This window comes from Carassius carassius, chromosome 48 (assembly GCF_963082965.1).
Source record: "Carassius carassius chromosome 48, fCarCar2.1, whole genome shotgun sequence".
NCBI classification, from domain to species: domain Eukaryota; kingdom Metazoa; phylum Chordata; class Actinopteri; order Cypriniformes; family Cyprinidae; genus Carassius; species Carassius carassius.
In genome coordinates, this window is record NC_081802.1 from 13,104,975 (window position 1) to 13,128,287 (window position 23,313).

At 37.8% G+C, this 23,313-nt stretch overlaps 1 protein-coding gene and 1 long non-coding RNA gene across 2 annotated transcripts in view; both read left to right on the top strand.

Annotated features, from left to right (window-relative positions):
* The window catches only part of LOC132131975 (uncharacterized), a 243,516-nt gene that overhangs the window by 172,247 nt on the left and 47,956 nt on the right, over nt 1-23,313 (top strand). The window lies entirely within an intron of this gene.
* On the top strand, nt 3,389-21,545 carry vasna (vasorin a). The gene is made up of 2 exons (XM_059543672.1): nt 3,389-3,500; nt 19,152-21,545. Exon 2 carries the CDS (start codon nt 19,182-19,184, stop codon nt 21,240-21,242), a length of 2,061 nt encoding a protein of 686 aa, XP_059399655.1. The 5' UTR covers nt 3,389-3,500; nt 19,152-19,181; the 3' UTR covers nt 21,243-21,545.

Sequence of the window (23,313 nt, forward strand, 5' to 3'; positions counted from 1 at the left end):
AATAGTTTTTTAGAAGTTCACAACGAACACAAATCTCTCTCTCTCGCTCTGTGTGTGTGTGTGTGTGTGTGTGTACAGCAACGTTCCGGCTGCCTGATCTTCTCTATCTGATATGTAAAGTAAACACTCACGGGGGAGGAATGAAAGCTAATAATGAAAATTAAAGAAGAGAAGGTAAAAAAATAACTGGTTGAATGAGAAAGGCATAAAACAGAGAGAGAGCTGATTTGTTGGTTTGGCAGTATTTGGAAAAAGACCAGACGCTGTTAAACAGGCTCCCCTGAGGAACATGAACCAACACACACAAACACACAAACACAAACAGAACTGCATGCTGCAGGCCAGATTCCATTCAGCGATTTCACCTTTTCCATGATAAAAAAAACAATGTAGCACCAAACAAAGGCTGGTGGTGTGAAATGACTTTAAGAGCAACTTACACTGTGTAAATACAGTTTCACCTATTCCCCCAAGATGTGAAAACCAACAACTCCCAGCATTTCAAACTAGCATTAGCAACAGCTGTTCACCACAGTGGCTAGAATACGAATAAGAAACAAAAAGCACCAAAAATATAATGGTTTCTATTGTATTACTGTCTAAACCATGAAAACATGTCACATTTCAAATTACAGAGTGCCAATCTGTAATACTGAAATATGTTCGCACGATAGCATCGATTCTGCTACAGTAGCAGAGATAAACTGAGATAGCAGAGAAGAAGAAGAGAGGCAGGAATTACACAGAGTCAAGTAATTTCCGCTGTGCTGAGAGGTCTGGCAGAGGTCAAAGACCGTTCCTGAACTTTTAACATCAACAGTTATACTACAGAGAGAGATAGTGTGCCTCAACTGTGTGAAACCGTTTCAGATAATTTGCATTCACACTGTCTGGTCTATCCGATCTGATCAGCTGATGGCGCTAAAAACACATTTTTAAAATATGCATCTTGAGTGTATATACTATGGTTCAAAGGGGTCACTGAGATATTTTTGGAAAGAAATTAATACTTGTCTTTTTAGAAAGGACATTAAATTGATCAAAACTCTCTGTGAAGACAAAAATATTCCTTAAAATTGTAATAATATTTTACAATATAATAGATTTCCCAGTATTGTTAATCAAATAAATTGGTGAACATAAGATAATTCATTCAAAAACATTAACTGCATCGTGAAGGGCTAAGTAAAATAAAATACTTGTAAATAAACCTACTGTGTTTCATTCAATACCAAAAAATATTGTATTGAGTATAATACTTATATATAAAAAATGCTCAGCGCTCAGATTTGTTGCCTATAGTTTTCCAAATCGATCAGTCATAAGAAACTAAGACAACTATAACAGTAGGATGCTGTCTTAGAAATTGAAATAGGCAATATCAGAGAGAGAGCTCAGTTATTGGTTTTATCTTATTATCTTTTATCATTAAGTGTTAGTTTGATGGCCTATCTTTCTTCTTGGGTTTGGTCATATAACTGCTGGTTGCAGTACTGTACCTCTTGGAAATGCAATCCATTCCCACTCTGTCACAACTAACTAAACTCAAAATAACTAACTACATAGGATTTGGCTATCTTGGATGGAGTGTGTGAGTGCTGCACGCTTGCATGTGAGTGGCTTCATGACACCATACATAAACTGTGAGGAAAATGTATAATCTCTGTATTTCCAAAGGCTAGTTGAAAGGTTCAACACACTTATTCATTCAGTTACATGAAGCAGAGCTGCTTTAATACATAACAATACACTAATACTTAGGCTTAAGAGCTGAGTTTCATGTTTGGCCGATATTGTCGAAGTCATCTTATAAATATCCCAGTGGTACAAACAGAGATCAAAACTGTTGACTCACAGGGCTAAAGCTAAAAATCCCATCTAAGGATCAAACCTTCATGTACAAAGTCTAAAACTCACAAACCCAAAGTGTACACATCAGTTATGATGTTTCAGTGCTTAGAAAAGGAAGTAGAAGAAGAAGAAAAAAAACATTCAAAGCGAGCAGTGAACTTCACTTCTTGAAAACAACTTAAAATTGCTGTGCATATCTTATGCATCTCACATTACTAGCTATCAGCACTATACCAGTTTAACTAAAAGTGATGCTTCTTACATCACTGTTTGCTAAATACAGCAAGATGTTGCATTAAAAAAATATTTGACAAGTTCAAGTCCTGGCTGTGCATTTGGCACTGGCGCACCTAAGTCTACTTAAGGGGAATGTCGGAAGTGTACTGTGACACCATTGATGATTTCCCAAGAAGACACAGGCTATAAATAACTGTTTTCACACAACTACGTGACAGATATTCGAGCTTAACACGACAAGTAAACCTCCAAGTAAGCAAAATGCTACTCAAAAAATAAAAATAAACAGACCTCACGCTTAAACCTGCCATTAAATCAAAGCAGCGAACTACCAAATTTTTCTTGTAATAACAAGAACTGCAATAAAGGGGCTTTTACATTTACCATTGTACGGTTATTTTTCGCAGGCAAAATTAAAAAATGTCCAAAATGTGTAGTTTTTTTTTCAATCTATAATGTTGTTGATTCATATTTATATTGTGAGGAAGATACTTAAAAAGAACTTTGATTTCAAACTCTGAACTGAATTAATTTGAACTAAAAAATTTAATTAAACAATTAAACAGTCAGTAATAAAACAAAAATAGATAAATAACAGGCAATGCTACAAACAAGTACAACATAAGAAACAACTCAAATGAACTGTGTTTTAAGTTAATTTTAGGCAGGTATAACCTAATTAGGTATGTATAGCAATAATATTCAGGTACAGCAATACCACAGAAACAGAATAAACTATTTATTTTCAAAATGACACTGGTTACACTTAAATGTAGCTATATATATATATATATATATATATATATATATATATATATATATATATATATATATATATATATTTATATAACATTAGTGACAGGCAGCAGCAGGTTTATTTAGGTTACTGTCTCTTTAAGACCTAATGCACGTTTTGTTTCTCAACTGTTAACATTGACTTAATAGCTTATAACAGCCGACAATGTTTAGTATAAGTCGACTGTTTACGTGAACACATAATTTTGTATGTATTTAGCCGTTTACGCGCGATAAGGCGCAACACAACTTAATTAACCCGCCCAATCTGGCAACACCGCTCTGATATGGGATATATATTATTGGGGACGTACCGCTTGTCACCACAGCCGGTTGACGGAGAGCTGTGTCAAGCCTAAAGAGTTTTGCTCCTCCTTCCTTAAACTCTGGAGGTGTTGCGCTCCTGCAATTCAGTAAAAACACCATCGTGCTCCTAAAGTTCAGACGTCTGGCTGGACGCAACCAGGACGGATCAGGGACTCTCTCCATGTGCGCTGATGTGTGTATTATTCCTGCTTTTTTTCTTTGCTCCAAGAGTTCTGAAAGTCATTGATTTTTTCGTGGCCTCTTGTGGATATAACAAACTGACGCTTGCTGCACGTTTCGCATTTTTGCAGGTAAGCACTGCAACGAATTATTTCTAAATAGGCTACTCTAAATGTAGCTATAACAATGTAGAAATATAATATTTAATTGGTCTTTAATACGGGTTGAACACCAGAGTGCTATGATAAATATGCAATACATTTTTAATTGTTCAACTTTTGTTTACTTTTATTGCGAAAACACTTTTTTTTCACAGTGAACAACTAGGCAATGTTAAAACTTTTTTACGCTTTACCTGTTCTCGTGAGCTCTGAAAGTGGCTCCACAAAAGCATATCTCTATGCGCTTCGTACCAGGTATCCCAAGTCATTATGATTGACTTGGAATGCTTGGTTAATGGTAAGTTACGAATTGTTGTGAATGAAAGCGCATTCCTATGTTTATCTCATTATCCCTCGCATAATAAACATAACATAACGAACGATAAATCTTAACAGTGAGCAGGAATTTAGGATGTGAATCTTACAGCACAACACTTTTATGTATTAGGCTCTATTTTATTTTGCATACAAATATTACATATTTATTACATTATTTTATATGTGTGAATATGGTGGTGTGCTATTTTGCTATTCACTTAAGTTATCTAAAAGGGTTAAACAATCAGTAGTGCAATAAGATTATTGGCTGGACTTTAGTGACCCGCTTGTGACACGTTATTCTCACATGTACTCAATGTGTACAGATAGTATATCAAAGCCACTGGCACCCAAACGGGCCAGTAGTGGTTCTCAGGTGTGAATTAGTTTAGTTGCATGTGGTGTAAAGTAGGTTATGTTCAGTTATTCAGGGTCGAGTGACATGCTGAGATTTGGCCATTCATTTTAGCCATTCTGAATAATTCTGGTAATCCTCCTCAGCTGTACGCCACTTTTCTCTGCTCAGTGGTTGGTAAGCGGTTGAGGGACATGCTGAAATGGTCATAACCTTTAAATACCCACTTATGCACTCTTAAAAAATGGGATTTTTGCAACAATAGGCTAACCATTTATACCTGCATCTGGAAAACCTGAGATGTTGAGAATGCTTTCAAGAACCTTTATTTTTGGTAGCGTGAAGATGAAGTTTCAACAGTTTAAACGATTGCATAAGCGCATATTCACACTGCACTCAACTGACCCTTTGAGCAGAAGACCCATGTTATTATTTGCTTGAGTAGTAAGATGTTGTTTATGAATGACGTCAAAGCAGACCAAGAACCCAGCTGCGAGTTAAATCTGATCCGACGTTAGTAATCGGGTCCACATTCCTTATGTAGTGTGTGTTAATGACTGTAGTAAGCCACGATAACACGTTCTTCTCGTTTTTGTTCAGTTAGACTTAATGATCAGCTGGCAGGCTGCCAGTCATCGTTCGGGAGGGGCAAACACAGAAGGGGCATTTAGAAGGAGGGATGAACGTATGAGAAAAGCAAAGACGGCGATATAGAAGGAGAGCAAGCAAAAGGCACAGGCAAACATTCCTGATTCGGTGTCTCAGCAATTTAATTAAAGGGACTAGTGGGATGTTCTAGTGGGCATTTGGAGGTGAAGGCTTAACCCCTCCCAGCCAGGCTTGGACTAATCCCAAGGGTCAGCTAATAAGTGCTCGGGTCATGCCACCATGACAACTAAATGGGGAGTATCTCAAAAGGAGCTTCCAAGTCACAGTTAATAACTGCATGATGGACGTTAAGACACGGCGAGGAGGAATAAGTGTGTGCAGATGCTACTAAGTTAAGAATGGCCATAATTAGTCTGCAGTAGAGCTAAGTGTCTGACATCTGAAGGTTATTTAGTTAGAAACACTTTGATTGGAAAGACCGGGCCTTTTGTGTCTTGAGTGCCAATCTGGCTGTTGTTAAAGGTCAGATGGAAACTCTAGAAACACGTCACTTCTTGTTTGGATTATACTGATCACTCAAAATCACAAAAATCTGTTGCAGTAGTGACTGCCAAAGCACGAGCCCTCCTGCTAAGACTGGGATTTGATTTCCTTTGGTTTCTTCCTCCTTAAAGTGTTGGGTTTTCCCTGCCCCTCGTATGTTCTTTTATTAGACATTTTGGTAAATTCTATGATGCTTTCAGCTACTATTTAACTTACCTTACCTGGTTTAATTTTATTCAGCAAAATGCATACCTCAAAAATCATAAAGCATATGCAAGCATGAAAAGCTTCAACACTGCTGACAAGAGTTAAGGAAGGCTCAAGTACCGCTTTTTCTCATGTTGTGGCTTTTAGGATTTATTTTATGTACGTTCTGCCATGGTGTCGACTTGCAAAAACAGAGTTTAGATTGCAGCCCTGCTGTGTGTGATCATGAGCAGAGAGAAGGCAAGAACCAATGCCAAGAGAAACAAAGAAAAATACTGTAAACATACATATAAAACACAATAGAGGTCATGTTAGACATAAGCATGAATAAGACTGGATGCTACGCTAAAATACTTTCTTAATATGAAGAGACAAAAGCCATACATTGATTGAATCCCCTGAGAAGAGTAAACACTCGATGGCACTTTGAAAACATTCTTTGTTCTTTGCACATCCTAATAAGTAGCACATAGCAACAATAGCTCATCCAATAGTGTGAGTTTGGGGCGGTGCTATCTATTTATCCAACCAATAGAAAATAAGAGGAGAAACCTGTTTGGAAACAATCATTGTTTTGCCATTTTTGAGAGGAAATTACACAGTTCATCCTTAAGGATACAGACTCAGCACATAAAACATCCCAGGTGCACTATGAACATCCCTTCCACTCTCTTTAAAGAAATAGTTTCTTTTTTTTCTGATTGTGAGCTGTAACATCTTGTTATTCGCTCGAGGACAGAGAGTTATGGCCTTTGGCTGCGTCTGTTGGGTGGTGTTCAGGTTTTCACAAGTCAAGAACAGCAAACATCCGCCTGCCGTCCTTCAAACACAGTCACTCGGGAGAATGCTGTTTGATCAAAGAGATCTGCTTCTCCGATTACTTTGATATGTGAGTTATAATAAAACGACAACAGTGAGTTTTAATACAAACATACTAAACATGCACATGACTGGTAAGGAAGATGCTCAGAAAACATACTAATTTCAAAATTATTATTTATTTATTTATTGAAGACCCTTTATATATATATAGTGTCCAGTGTTGTCAGCATTGGACCCCATTGGCACTGACTGTCATTCTATCGACAAAAAAAAAGCTAATTTTTTATTCCACAGAAGATAGACAGTGATATTAAAAGTAAATGATGACAGAATTATTCTTTCAAAATGTGATGTTTGTTGAATGGAAGGCTAATCCCTTTGCATATTCACAGCAAAGTCACAAAACTAACTGGAGAATACTGATAGAGTCACACTGAGGTCCCTTATACACTTTAATCGATCAAAGCCACAACTGAATGGTCTCAGAACAAATTCATCAGCAGACTGCCAGGATATGATCAGATAAGCCTTTAGACACTCACATTGTATGGACTGTCTTTCTTTGCTTTTCAGTGAGCTGCAACAGTACACAAACAGAGCAGAGTGCTGGAGAGTGACAGAGAACTTCCCTGTAGTATTTAGTTACTTTAGCCACGCTTAAACCGTGTCTACACATTACAAGCAAGAGCTACATCATTCAGAGGAGGTAAATGTTCTCCTTGGGAGCCCCAGTGTCACCGTGCATGGTACAAACAGGTTGGGACAGGCAGAGAAATTGATTTGGTCTTGTTCCAACATACCTCATCATCACTGGAGTTTAGCTGAGTCTGGTATCACTTTTGTTTCAATGTGCTGTCAGTTGTAAATATATCTGCTGTGTAATTCAGAACTGAGGTGTTGAGCTCTAATCAGTGCCTCTGTGTCATTTTTTGTAGTATTTTTGTCTTTGGTTTGTTGCCCCTTTGTTTTAATGGCAGCTGCATTTGAGTTTTATGAAAAAGAGGTTTGTGTAAAAACCCGATGATCATCTATAGAGCATCTATTGTTTCAGTAGAAGCGAGAACATCTGACCTTTTCAACCAAGGAGATCACATGCTCAGTATCACAAATGTGATAATTTGATTAATGGCCTAGAAATTGTGCAGAATGGTACAATATTGTAGATTTGGGATTGACAGAATGAAGTCTTTAGAGCTCCTGATAGAGAAAACACTCAGGCCGACACAGCTGGTCAGAAGATAGAACACCCCCTGCAGGGCAAGAAGCGGGCGGTGGGGCGATTTGTTGCAGCATGTCCCAGCCACTAGCTCTCTCTCTTTTGCGCTCCGTTCAGTTAAATTTCTACAGGCACACTACATTTATATGTGAATTCAGATTAAAGGAACAGTTCAAAAATAAGTAAGTAAAAAATAAGTAAATAATTTTTTTTTTGAAAATTTATCCAAGATTTAGAACAGAACAGATTATTTTTTTCTTATGGCTCCTCTGCAGTGAATGGGTGCCGTCAAAATCACAAGCCAAATGGCTAATAAATACACAGGCCTCCAGTCCATTAGTTAATGTCTTGTGAAGGGAAACGCTGCATTTTTGTAAGAAACTAATTCATCAAGACAATTTTAACTTCAACTTAACTGTAATGTCCGGCCAAAAGTGCTTAAAGGTGCTGTATGTAGGATTGACACTGAGTGGTTGAACTAGGTATTGCAGTCCAAATTAAAAAATATTGGAGAGGGTTTTTTTCACCCGGCACCTCCTCCTCAGACTTGATGCACATGCAGGTTGCCAGATTGACAACACCAACAAAAAAGACTGCACTTGTCGATGAATTAAATGAAATACGCTGTGTTTTCTGTCAACTGGCAACCCGGGTTGCCGAAATAAAATTGGGTAAACTGGCAGTGGGCGGGTTTCACAAACCAAAACAGAGACCGACATTCTGGCCCGCAACGCACATTTTCATAGAAAAAAATAACTGTTACTGTTGCATTGTTTTTCAGATAAACAATTATGTTAACTTAGCATGTGTCTATATCTGCAAACATATTATGGCATATTTATGCTTTAGTAGAGGCAAAAATTTAAATACAGCACCTTTAATTTATGCATATTTCTCTCCTGATTCAGAACAGACAATGTTATCACTGGATAAAGCAATATTATGGATAGAGGACTCATATTTACGAAAGCGGAAACAACATGAAGTTTAAACTTAAAAGCATCTTGATTGATTTGTTTCTTACAAACCCAGCTTTTTACTACACTAAGCGTTAGTTGATGGACTGGAATCGTGTTGATTATTGTGATTTTTTTGTTATCAGCTGTTTGGACTCTCATTCTGACAGCACGCATTCACTGCAGAGGATCTCAACTTCACATTTAATTAATATTCAAATTAAAACAAATTAAATGTATTTAACTAGCATGACAATTTTCCATACATTTGTTGTTGTTGTTAATTCCTATTTTGAATTTGTTCAACATAAATATTTATTTAAATTACTTTTTCACACAACATTTTTTTTCACTCAGTCTAATTCAGTTCAATTCACTTCTCATTCACATTCATCAGTTTAATATTCAAATTCAAATTAATGTTTTCCATGCAATAATTTTTATGGTTTACACTGATTTAATTTTGTTTTAGCTTAGTTCTAGCTTAGTTCAATTCAATTCATTTTCAACCTTAGGTTCGCATTCAATTAATATTCAAATGTAAATTAATTTGATGTATGGTAGTGAAAACTGAAGACTGTTTTCCACTTTTTGACTGAAGATCAGTTTAATACATCATTTAAGTATCAAGGCTTTGACACTAGCGCCAGAAATCTGTGAACCTGTGTATGAGTCATGGTATTAAGATCTATGGCATCAGTCCAAAAACATCTTGACACCCATTATGTGTTAGGTAGTACACAAAATAATGAATATGTTAAAGAATAAGAATAAGAATAAAGAATGTGCTAACTTGAATATCTTGCTGCTGAATGTGTTTAGCAGGTGTACAAGTGTTCAGCTCAGTCAGATAAATATGTTCATATGGTGTGTGTGTGTGTGTGTTTGTTTTTCTTTGAGAGATGTCAAGTTGAAAGCTGTTATGATTCGATCTATTACACACAGATTTGGTCTGAAGGAAAGCAAGAAAAACAGAGCTTAAAAACTACAAGGAACCTGCCCTTAACCAACTAAACCTGCGCGCACACACACACACAGAGAGAGAGAGAGAGAGAGAGAGAGAGAGAGACATGTATAGACAAGAACAAACACAATTCTAGTGCAGTTTGCAATTCAACACAATTCAAGTGCAGTTTGCCCTTTGTGAACAGATCAATGATTTGATCTCATATTTTTGTATCAGTTTTCTGAAAAACAACATACATCCAAAAAAAGAAGAAAAAAAAAATCAACATCCTTTTCAGAAGATAATTACACTTTGATAAAAAGTATTTAGTTTTAAATGGTAAGGAATAATTGATTTTATATTCATACGCAATTCGTATTTTAATATATTGTGTATTTAATGTTAATGAATAATTGCAATGTCTATTTGGAAGTTTTAATGACTAATTGAGAGGATAATTAAAAGTAAATCAATATTTGAGGCCTAATTTCCAAGCTGTTTTGCATGTAGTTGCAACCAACAAGCTTTTCAGCTTTAAAAGAGATGCAAAGCATCATAAAAATTGTTCATAAAACTCGTTACAGCTCCATACGAATTGGAGCATTTCCTAAGTATAATATTATCATGCTTTTGGATAATATAACATTATTCTTATATTAAAATAGAACAGAATCTTTTTTGTCCTATGGAGTATGAAAATAAAACACGTCTTAATATTTGTATGCTAATTCATTTCTGAGCTACATTCTTCATGTTTTATCGATGTCTACATTTTTTATTAATTTAGAAAACATAATTGTGTAGTGCATATTCATAAAGAGAGAGGAACACAGCGAATATGAATCATGTTAACACAATGTCACGGCTTCAGATTATGCCACCTGGCAGCATGCTAGTCATTGTAGCAGCATATTACGAGCTATCCAGTGATAAATGCACTGTTCCTTTAAATGAAACCCTACAGAAAGAAATGTGGAACACAAAAGGAAGAACACTGAATGACATCTTTGTTAAACACACCCATCTTAAAATGCTTCTCATGCCAGACATGCTACAGTTTCCAGGCATAGTTTTTACCACTGTAGGTAGATAGGTAAATACATAGATAGATAGACCTTTGTAACAGTATATGACAGGCTGGCGTGTGTCAGCGGCATGTGAAAGTTGGTCTACTTTGGTCTTTTGTCTTGTTTAGTTTCTCACGTTTCACACAGAAATGCGGTGTCCGATGTGCATGGCTAGCAGGTGTGCACATGCACACAGAGTAGATTGTAACTTGAACTGCCTGTAGGCCCTGGGCAAAGTTGGAAGAGGACGGTCTAACTTTATTGCACCTAGTCTGGTTTATGCCACTCTCCGCCATTTTAGTGTCTTTTGTGTATATTCGAAAGTTTGTTTGTCTGAAGAGCTTGAAGTGTGATCTTTTGGGTGAATCTACTGGTTAAGTGGACTTTTAACCCTGGTTATTTAAAGGGATCATATGATGCTGCTAAAAAGAACATTATATGGTGTATTTGGTGTAATTAAACTCCAAATACACAATATATTGTTTAGCTCATCATTCTGAAAAGCAAGGTGTGCTCTGATTGGCCAGCTATCCAGTGTGTTGTGATTGACGAAAATGTTATGTCCCTTAACATATTGTGATGTCCTGTCCGGCCGGAGCGACGAGACATAAACATAAAAACCATTATAAACATGATATAAACATGATTTGTAGTGGTGTCCTCTTTTGGAAGCCCTCTTTTCGCTTTCTCAACAAGCAGCATCACACACCGCAGCCATGAGTGAGCAGAGTCCTTGGCCTAGAGTGAGCAGAGGCCGGCTTGAGAACGGCGCGAAGTACTTCTTTTGGAAGTAATAATAATATCCTATCCACCTTCCCCAGCTTCACTTGAATAGATCTGCTATTGCTTGCAGCAGTATTGATGTTAATGTGAATGTAAAAGAGCCAAAAATGGCTATGGCTATGCTTTTCTTGATCCAAGAAATATTTGAGTTTATACTGAGATCTCAGAACAGAGAAATTGTTGGAGAGGTGAAATACAGGTGCTGTTCAAATAATTAGAATATCATCAAAAAGTTGATAAAATTTCACTAATTCCATTCAAGAAGTGAAACTTGTGTATTATATCCATTCATTACACACAGCCTGGTATATTTCAAATATTTATTTATTTTAAATTTGATGATTATAATTGACAACTAAGGAAAATCCCAAATTCAGTATCTCAGAAAATTGGAATATTGTGAAAAGGTTCAATATTGAAGACACCTGGTGCCACACTCAAATCAGCTAATTAACTGAAAACACCTGCAAAGGCCTTTAAATGGTCTCTCAGTCTAGTTCTGTAGGCTACACAATCATGGGGAAGACTGCTGACTTGACAGTTGTCCAAAAGACGACCATTGACACGAGCACAAGGAGGGCAAGACACAAAAAGTAATTGCAAAAGAGGCTGGCTGTTCACAGAGCTCTATGTCCATGCACATTAATAGAGAGGCGAAGGACGCAAAGGATGTGGTAGAAAAAAGTGTACAAGCAATAGGGATAACCGCACCCTGTAGAGGATTGTGAAACAAATCCCATTCAAAAATGTGGGGGAGATTCACAAAGAGTGGACTGCAGCTGGAGTCAGTGCTTCAAGAACCGCTACACACAGACGTATGAAAGACATGGGTTTCAGCTGTCGCATTCCTTGTGTCAAGCCACTCTTGAACAACAGACAGCGTCCGAAGCGTCTAAAGACAAAAAAGAACTGGACTGCTGCTGAGTGATCCAGTTATGTTCTCTGATGAAACACAGAGAAGTAAATTTTGCATTTTCTTTGGATATCAGGGTCCCAGAGCCTGGAGGAAGAGAGGAGAGACACACAATCCACATTGCTTCAGGTCCAGTGTAAAGTTTCCACAGTCAGTGATGGTTTGCAATGTCATCTGCTGGTGTTGGTTAACTGTGTTTTCTGAGGTCCAAGGTCAACGCAGCTGTATACCAGGAAGTTTTAGAGCACTTCATGCTTCCTGCTGTTGACCAACTTTATGGAGATGCAGATTTCATTTTCCAACAGGACTTGGCACCTGCACACAGTGCCAAAGCTGCCAGTACCTGGTTTAAGGCCCATGGTATCCCTGTTCTTAATTGGCCAGCAGACTCGCCTGACCTTAACCCATAGAAATGGGGCATTGTGAAGAGGAAGATGCGATATGCCAGACCCAAGAATGCAGAAGAGCTGAAGGCCATTATCAGAGCAACCTGGGCTCTCATAACACCTGAGCAGTGCCACAGACTGATCGACTCCATGCCACGCCGCATTGCTGCAGTAATTTAGGCAAAAGGAGCCCCAACAAATATTGAGTGCTGTACATGCTCATACTTTTCCTGTTCATATCTTTCAGTTGGCAAAGATTTCTAAAAATCCTTTCTTTGTATTGGTCTTAAGTAATATTCTATTTTTCAGAGATACTGAATTTGGGATTTTCCTTAGTTGTCAGTTATAATCATCAAAATTAAAAGAAATAAACATTTGAAATATCAGTCTTAGTAATATTCTATTTTTCAGAGATACTGAATTTGGGATTTTCCTTAGTTGTCAGTTATAATCATCAAAATTAAAAGAAATAAACATTATCAGAAATATCAGTATGTGTGTAATGAATTAATATAATATACAAGTTTCACTTTTTGAATGGAATTATGAAATAAATCAACTTTTTGATGATATTCTAATGATATGACCAGCACCTGTATGTAATCTCTGTTTGCTTTGTATTAAGTCTCATTGATGTCTAATAGAAAAACAGTTAAGATACTGAAGCAATATAATTTGTGATTTTAGGGCTAGTTGAGGACAGCAAGGACTTGGGTCTGGCTCTGCTCTAAAGCCTTCTGTTGTGGTTAAAGTGAAGCAAGAGGAAATTCACAGTTGCCCTGATGAATCTGTTTTGTATTTTAAATCAGTTACATGTTCATGAGCTTGATTCAAGCATGTACACACTCATACAGAATCCACATTTTAAGTACACATGCCTGTTTTCTCTTTTGGTTGTCCTCCATAAAATCCTCCCCTACCCTAATCACAAAATGTTACTTAATTCGAGCTTGCTGTCACCCGGAGAGACCGTACCAATGCATTCTGGGTAACACAATCCAGCTGTGCTTAGGAGCTGCTGACAGAAATGTGTATTTATCTGTGTGCCAATATATGTATGTATGTGTATCTCAGGACAGTAGCATTACAAGTATTCTATTTAAACGTGCAGTATGGAATTTTTGGCCACCAGGGGTCACTCAATCAAAATAATAACATAAGACGTACTTTGATGACGTCGGGAAAGAGCGTAGGCTCATGGGAGTTGTTGTTCATTGGCACACGCGCTCTGTCGCTCCCCACATTCCTCACTCATTTTAACTGAGGCCGGCGACACACTGGATGCGTGGCGCAAGCGTCTCAGCTGCGTGGCGTGTCAGTTTTTAATTAGGCTCACATGTTAATAGGTTAGAGCTTGCAGACTGCCTGTGTGAGCCGCGCGTCTTGCTAGAAATAGAACTGACGCCTATTTTTCACGCGACACACGCGCGTGTTGGAAGCGTTTCCAGGCAAAATATAATAGGAAAATATGTTTATATGTAATTTTGTACACAAATACATATTAATTCATGACATTTTGATGTTTGAAAGTCTATAGGTTGACATAAATTCAGATATAAATGTAATTTAAAAAATAAATAAATAATTATCGATTTTCAAATATTGCACCTGTCAAACATAGTCTATTTTGCCGTCAATACTGTTGACGGTGTCCTTTATCAGTAGGCTTTATATTTATGTTCAACATGAAGTATAGATATTGTTGTCATGAAGACAAGAGCCTGGTCTGTCAGTGGTCTCCCTTCACCTACAGCAGCAGCAGCCTAGTATTTTGACAATCACGTCTTTTCGAACGGAGAGATATATGAATTATCAGACCCCTATCAAATCAATATTCCATCTAGCTAGTAGTAATATATGTTAAAAATAACACTGTTGCCTTTCGTTAATAATTATAATTATGTTTATACTATGATATCGAACAAGATAGTGAACTGCATTTGAAGCTACTTTATCCAGCTAGATATAGAACACATGTAGATTTACATTATACTCTACATGAGAGCTAGTCCGTCTGCGTTTTACACAAGACATCATCGTTTCACAAAATATACAGATAGATATAGTTAGCTGAATGGATGCATACCTGTTTATTAGAATGCAAGCATCTCTCCGTAGTTTCAGCTTGTCACGAAGCTCTCTCTATCTTGGAAATGCAACTCCAATATTTACCCGTGTCTTGTTTGTTCTCTTGTCCCAAAACCTTCTCAGGTCATTTATTTCACCCGTACGTTTGACTGCGCTTCACAGAACGTGCAGGCAAAGCATAATCATGATCCATAACTAAGTTATTGATTGAGGTATAAATACGAATATAAACAATATAAATATAAAATATAATAGTCTCGATCAAGGCTAGCTACTACTTTTTCTTCTTCGTCTCGTCTTTGCTTCTGTTCACCTTTGTATTTGGCGGTACCACAGGAAGTTAGATAAACTAGAGGGTTCAAAGTTTATATGGCGACATAGACGGGCGACAAATCGGAAATAAAGAAACGTGCCGTGTCTTCTAATTAAACTATAATTTTCTCCGGATTTGAAAGTTCGTGGAAACTTTCGGGATAATGTAAGTACACAACAGAAAAAAATATATATGACATAGATATAGTGATATCTGCTATTTTTAAAGCAGAAAAATTACATATTGCGCCTTTAAAGAAACACACACGTACACCTCTGTCTGTACTAGTTAATGTTAAACTATGAGTGTGTTTGTGTGTGTCCCATATTTTTACAACAGGTCAACTGCAAGTGTCAAGCTACTATTTAGAAAAAGTAATTACACTACAACTACTCAGAATACTCAGTAGCATTAAGCAGTTAGCTAAACTACTAACAAAAATATATTTTGCTATACTACAAGCTACTAACAAAACTGTAGCAAAATATTTTTAATAGTAGCTTGTGGTGTTGCTAACACTAACAAAAATAGTTAAGGTGCGTCCCAAATGATGCACTATATACACTATGCACTCATACACTATGTATGAATTATATAAGGTTATTTTGTCATTCATAATCGAAGTCTGATAGCCCCTCCCCCCTCGTTACATAATTAAAGCTGCAATGTTTGTGTGCATGAAGGGCCCAACATTCCACACTTTATTGTTTTGTTTTTTCAGGTTATTTAAGTGCATTTTTTCTTTTTGCAATTGTCAGTGTGAACGTACTGCTCACACTTTTTATATTACAAAACATCATATAATAAGTACGTGATTTGGGACGCACCTTTAGCTAAGCTAGAGTTTGCTAGCTGAACACGCTACTATCAAAAAAACTGGAGCTTAGCAGTTTAAATTGAATCAGTAAATCAATTTTGTACTTGTACATTTAAATTAATTAACCGAATCAGTAAAATGAATACCTTGTCAGTGCTATGTCCATATCTCTTGTTTGAAAAAGTAAATATAGATTTCAGTTGTAATTATATATAGTTAAGTTAGTCATTTTTAGTTAGTTCCCCAACAACTGTGTTTCAGCTGTCTCTGACTCTCTTCATGATGATCACATTCACAATACACACATACTGTACTTTCTTAGCCTCTTTGTAATATTTAGTCTAATCTTTTGGCTTGGCTATATTTATTTAGAACTTCATTTAGAAAGCAGCTTTTAAGGAAGGACAAAAGATGAAATTGATTCAGGAAAAAACAAAACCCACATAAATACAAAATGATATGTAAACAGGGTCATTCAAGGCATTTCATATTTTCTCTCTCCACTTTCTAAATCTTTTTTTATCCCATTCTCCAAGTCCTCTCTCTCATCACTGACTAATATTAAAAACATTATCGCCAGACGTAATGAGAAGTCTAAGAAGAACGCAAATGGATGTTTTTTTTTTTCTTTTTTCATTCGCCTTGGCATTGATTCATTATTTATGGCTTACAGATAAAACAAGGCTGAGCCAAACCCAGAGGGAGTGTGTGTCTGTGTGTTGGAGTGATACCTGTGTGTTGATTTTTGGGTGTGTGTGAGCATTTCAGTGTTCTCTTCTTGTCTGACGAGAGGCTAAAAAAAGTGCTGTAAATCATTGTTAAAGAGTTGAAAATATTTACAATTTCATGAAAGCAGGGTCCAATACAACTGTGACTTTCATTCTATAGACAAAAAAACTACATTTATTCAAAATATATTATTTTGTGAATATGTGTGATAGGAAAGTTCTAACGAAATTTTCATTATTAGCTGAACTGTTCCTACATCACCAACAATCCTTTATAAATAGCATTCTGTAAATTCGCCTGTTATTATTAAATCAGTGACTAAGATTAAGATCACTCTGATGTGTAAAGAAAACAAAGGGTGTCTTGATGGCTTTCAGCTCTGCTTCACATCTAACCTCCTGCACCTCATGCCATCCTTGTCAAACCTGTTTTCATTTAATCATTTCTGACAGAAGATTGGCAAACAAGTACATGAACCCTGAAACAAATAAAGAAAGAGTGAGAAAGAGAAATGTCAAACCCTTAGGAGGCCCCATGCCTTCCTGTGATGAAGATGGATTTTTTAGGGTTATTGCAAAATTTCCTGCCGTGCCGGTGGGATTGTGCATATGCCGGAGAAAATAAGGAAGAATGGTAGGAGGGCAAAAGAAGACAGGAGAGAAAAGAAGGGAAGGTAGCATCCCGCTTTAATGAAATCACTTTAGTTTTTCTCAGAAATTCCAGCAACCTGCAGAGAATCCAAACACTGTGTATAGCAAGAAGGAAGATGGAATCCAGAGCCAAAAAATAGTTTAGAGGCAAAACTGAAATGTGTAAAACTGCAGCTAAAACAGTCACTTAAATATCACAACTAAATATCTAATAAATTGGACAGGGAAACCAAAAGATTGATTATATGACTAAGATGAAACAGTTTAATAATTATAATTTAATTAATTATAGACCATATTGAATGTCACATCAGCTAATCACAAGGCAAACTCATACATACTCACTCTCCTTCCCATCCCTGCAGAAAAAAAAAACAGACTTAAGCTGTTCACCTTTGGTACATGGTAGATGGCAACAAACTAGCTGCTCAAGCTGATTTTTAGAAAGTGATGTCTGGTTGACCAGTCAATGACTAGCTTGGACCAGCTAATAAGTAGAAATCATGTTCTAAAACACAAAAGAGTCAAACAGGCTTCTACTACAGAAACATTATGAGATCAGATTAAAACAGAATAGAGTGAGTAAATATAATCACAAGACTATGAGCAAACATAAATCACAAGCTTTCCTAATAACCAGCCATTGCCCTTCTAGGGGAGGAGAGAAAAAATAGGCATAGAAAATATAGATGGTTGATGTGAGAAAATGGGGGTCACAAAGGGACAGAATAAAAGGATGAAAAGAGTGAGTGTACCTGCCAATCGAATACTTGTTCATCTCCCTCAATAGACTGGCCCTTTAGCAGCCAGGGCTCTTGTTGGAACAGTAATCTATTCTGTGTACTCAAAAACACACATTGTTACCTTGAAGATGGCAGAGGCTTAGCCTAGCCCTTTGTTCACCAGGAAATCAAAGAGATTTTTGAACAATCAGCAAAAAGGGACACACACAAAATGGACTTTCATTGAAAATTAAGGGGCACCACTTTTAGAAACCTATTTATGTTCAGACAATCTAAGTTGTGTCGATGAAGAATCGAAACATCAAAACGCTGGGTGGGCTGCTCTAAGGACAATGTTCTGGGATGAGGTCTAAACTCTCTGAGATGAACTCATTAAGCAAACATTGGAAAGAGTGAAACTGAGTGCAAGGCAGGTCAACAGACATTCGGTCAGCTGGACCATACAACACAGCCATTATTAGATGATCTCAGAAAATACTGAAGGAAAAATAAGACAAAAGTTATTTGGCCACACCATGATACCAGCTTCAATTATAGTGCAGAGTCATGCACCTACAGTATTTATTCATTTTAACTGAGATGCCAGTGACTAATTAAGAATTGACTCAAAATCACTTACACATTTTTTTTTTCTACAACATTTCAGACCAAGCTTCTTTTTTTCACAGTACTTGTAGAGTGTGCAGTAAATATCAAAGGCCTTTTCCTGTTTGTATAAATGAGCCATGTAAAGGAATTGTTCAAAACTGGTTTTGCTTCAGGACTCAAATGTTAGATTTCACATGGTCCTGAAAGAGTACCAAAATGGTTTAGTATGGATAAACATCTGAACATCAAACACCGAAATGTTTATTATTAATGTTACCATGATTTGTATAGGCCAGGGGTGTCCAACCCTGCTCCTTGAGGGCCAGATTCTTGCAGAGTTAAGCCCCAATATGATCCAGCACTGATAGTTTATAGTAGAGGTTCTGAAAACCTTGAATTGCTGTTTCAAGTGTGTTTAATTAGGGCTGGAATTAAACTCTACAGGACTGCAACCCTCTAGGAGCAGGACTGGACACCAATAATAAAGGTCCAATAATGTGCCAACTCATATATACAATAACAATATCATTGTTGTAGTTTTGACATTGGGTTTCTATTTTTTTCTGTTGCAGGATTCAGTCACTAAGGCCAGACAGTAATCGATGATGCGGCCATTATCTCCCCTGTCTCATCTCATTTTGTTTCACCTACTGTGCGGATCTCTGAGCAGCAGATGTCCTCAAGAGTGCTCATGCAGCCCCGGTGGTTCTATCTTCTGTGTCCAGAAGAACTTGAGTTACATTCCTCGTGGCCTCCCCTCCTCCACAATTTACCTCTATGTGTTTCAGAACAACATCAACACCTTGCAACAGCAGGGCTTTGTAGAGCTTGGCAAGCTTGGAATGCTGGACTTGAGTCAGAATGCACTCACTGAAATCCCTGATGGGGTGTTCAGCCCACTCTCCTCTCTACAGAACCTGGATCTCTCCTCAAACCACATTACCTACATTTCCAAAGACAGCTTTGCTGGACTGGTCAACCTGGAAAGGCTGTATCTCTACAGCAACCAGATTCAGAGTATTCACCCAGCTGCCTTTGAGGGACTAGAGAACCTACTTGAGCTAAAGCTACAGGGGAATCAGATTAGAGTTTTGCCAGCTCTGCAACTGCCCAGACTGCTCCACTTGGACCTTAGTTATAATAGTATCCCACCTATTGAACCTGAAGATTTACAGACACCACACCTTGAGTCTCTTAAAATAGCTGGACTGCGGCTGACCAGTCTGGATGAGAAGCTGTTAAGCAATCTAGTGAACCTACATGTTCTGGATGTTTCCCAGAATCTGCTCGTAGAGATACAACCTACACTGAAGGCAATGGGGGGCCTACGAAACCTCAATTTAACTGGGAATCCTTTGCGATCCCTTAAACAAGAAGACTTCCAAAATCTGGTTAATTTGCTAGAGCTTGACTTGAGCAACCTTAATTTGCAAGGCTTCCCCGAGGGCTTCTTCAACACTTTCCCCAAACTTGAGAAGCTCACTGCAGCTGAAAACCCCTTTAACTGCCTCTGCCCACTGGCCTGGTTTCCAGTATGGCTAAAGGATGCAAATGTAGAACTGTTGAGAATAGAGGACACTCGTTGCCACTTTCCACCAGTAAACTCAGGAGAGGTTTTGGCAAAATTGGAGCATAAAGATTTTGGCTGTCCCACAACGACCATTGAGTTAACAAGTGCTGGGACAAGTAGTACTACAAGCAAGCCCACAAACTCCACCACACCATCAAGCACAACGCACACCATTTCCCCGGAGCCACCAAGTGAGATGCCCTCAGACATAGACAGCATCCCTCTTCCCCATACCACTGCCTTCCCCAAAGAAATCATAAAAGATTCTGAAGAAGAAGACATCATGTGCCCTTCCAATATCTGTCTAAATGCTGGAACATGCATATTTGACTCAAATGGGGCGGTTGTTTGCCTGTGTCCTCCTTCAATGTCAGGACTCTACTGTGAGACACAAAACCCAAGCTTCCTTACTTCGCCTTCACCTACAGTTTCTATCGAGCCCATTGCTACAGTCCAGCCCAACACAATCAGCTCCCTTCACATAACCAGTACTTCAATTTCATTAGACCTTCACCATTACATCCACACAAGAATGCACATCCGTGGAATCCGTCTGACTTACCGAAACTTGTCAGGCCCAGACCGGCGGCCAATACACCTCAATGTGCCTCCAACTTACCCCGAATACACTCTTAGAGGGCTACAGCCAAATAGCACCTATTCTGTATGTGCCAGCCCTCTGGGAGAGCCTGTCCATGTCTCGGCTAGTGCCTGCATGGAGGCTCGCACAGCAGGAATCCCATCCTTCTCCCAAGAGCCAAGTGTTGACAAGACCCAACCCTCTTCCTCTCTCATACCAATCATGACAGCTGTGGCAGTGGTGATGGTTGTGGCCATTATAGCTACTGTGGTAGTCATCCACCGCAGGAGGAGATCCAAGGCTCCAGTAGATATGGACTTACATGAGACATCTCATATGGAGTTAGAGGGAATGAAAACCAGTCCAGAGAATGGTCTGACACATCCAAAACAACCCAACATCACCCCTTGCCCGTCTATAGTGCAAAATAGCTTGGAATACGTGGCACCTTTAATACAAGGGCAGTGTCCAGCCAACAATAATGTAGCTTGTATGAAACCTTTGTATGTGTAAAAGCCATATTGCGCTATTCATACCTCCAGCCCACAGAAGGCAATGTGCTCCATGACTCCTGCAGGCGGGTGCTATGCAGACACTAGATATACTCTGGTGGGCTGATGAACATTTTAATGCATCCCAGCCAAACGCTTAAACTGACTGCCAGTATTTAAACCAGGTGCATTTTCCTTCAACATTTTTTTTTCTACAAATGCCTTTAAGTGCCTTTTATAACCATAAATATCAGACTTTATAAAGAATGCCATTCTAAGAAGAGGCCAGACATTACTGAACACAGTGTTGATAGGCTGGAAAACAGGTTGTTTTAGAGGTAGCTCATTAATTGTGTTGCTGGCTCTGGAAGTGGTAAACAGGAGTCAAAAGGTCATGCCTGGACCCCTGGACTTGTTTTTTTTTTTTTGTCCAGAAACAAATTGCACTGATAAGAGACACTGGGACTGTGCCTAAGAGTTGCCCATAGAAGCTGAAAGAGAGGTTTTATACAACATCAAAGCATCCCTCTGCCCCATCTGTCCTGCACAGGAGAATATTTGCTGTGAAAAAAAAACATAATGAAGAGACATTTTCTTAATTTGTCTAGTTTACGCTGTTATGTTAAAGCTGTGTTATGATGTTTTTGTATTTTTAAAGAAACGGTTCACAAAAATGAAAAAAAAATGTGTAAATGTAAACAGAATTTTCCTTTTAGGTGAACTTCTCCTTTAAGTTCCATTTGTATGTCCTTTTTTGTGTTTAGCTGGGTTTGTTTTTTCTTGTAAACATGAGACTGTAGCAAACATTCTTTCTCCTCTCACTTGAGTGCAGCAAATTAAAATGCTTTTACTTCTGAATGAAAACAAACTCACTTTCCATAAGTGAAGTCTTTATCCTGCGTCTGACAAAAGAAACACTTTGCAAGACTATAAACACCCACAGCCATTTCTGACCTCAAACTAATTCCACACATTAACAAACACACTATATTAGGGTTGTAATATAAGGATATACTATATAAGGATATGGATAACAAATGATTTTAACAAAGCTGTCCTTTTTTTGTTTTTTTACATGACAGCTTTCTAAAAATGTCCTGTAGTCTAGAATCAGACTGGGCCCCAAACATAGCCAAACTAGGGAAAGGCTTCAAAGACAGTTTTTTTTTCTTTCTTCTTCTTCTTTTTGTATTTGTTGCCAAGCTGAATGCAGATGGCTTTGCTCTTTGCCCAGACTTTGAAAACTCAACGTGTACCATGGTACAGTGGGGTACTATAGTATCAAGAGTGTACTACGATGATGGCATCTGGTGGAAATACCTGGTACTTTAATATATACCAGGCTATAATGCCAAAAATTAAGCTAAATTAATCACCTCAGCTTCCACATCACATTCTTCAGAAAAGAATATAACAAGACCCATGTAAAACGAGACTGATAGTTTTTCTCTGTGAAAGTGCGAAAGTGTCAAAGCCAAAAGTGTCATCGTGGAATTGCATGTTTATGAGCATTATCAGCGCAGTAAAGTAGTGTTAAGAGAAATGGAGCCAGTAATCTAATCCAAAGTGAAGAAAGGTCAATTGTCAAACTCCCCCCACTCAGCAGCAGCCCCTTTTTAGCCCTGCGCTACATATTTGTGACAGTATGTGCACTGAAGATGTCAGCGTCTAGCACCTCTAAATGTTTGAACTGGAAAGAGGAACAGCTTTACACAGCATGAGGGGCTTCAAATATTTGAAACATTTTCAAAACCGCTTTTAAGTCCCATGCTTACTTTTGGGATGCTTGTTGTTTCTCTCTTGTATTGTGTGCAAAGCCAAGTCTTCTCTTTTTTTTTGATGTAAAAATGTGTACTCTTTGGAAGAAAAATCTGTTGAGAAAATAAAATGTAAAAACCACTCTTCTGTGACTGCTGAAATTATATTATTTTCTGAGCTGTTCTTGATTTTAAGGTTTAATCCTGAATTTTGAGAAATGTTCATGAATGATCTAAAAAATTGAGCGAAATTAAGCTACAAACTGAGCAAAAACAAGCCACAACATTCCTTATATACTAATATAGTGTATTATGTATAATTAGCATATTTTTAGT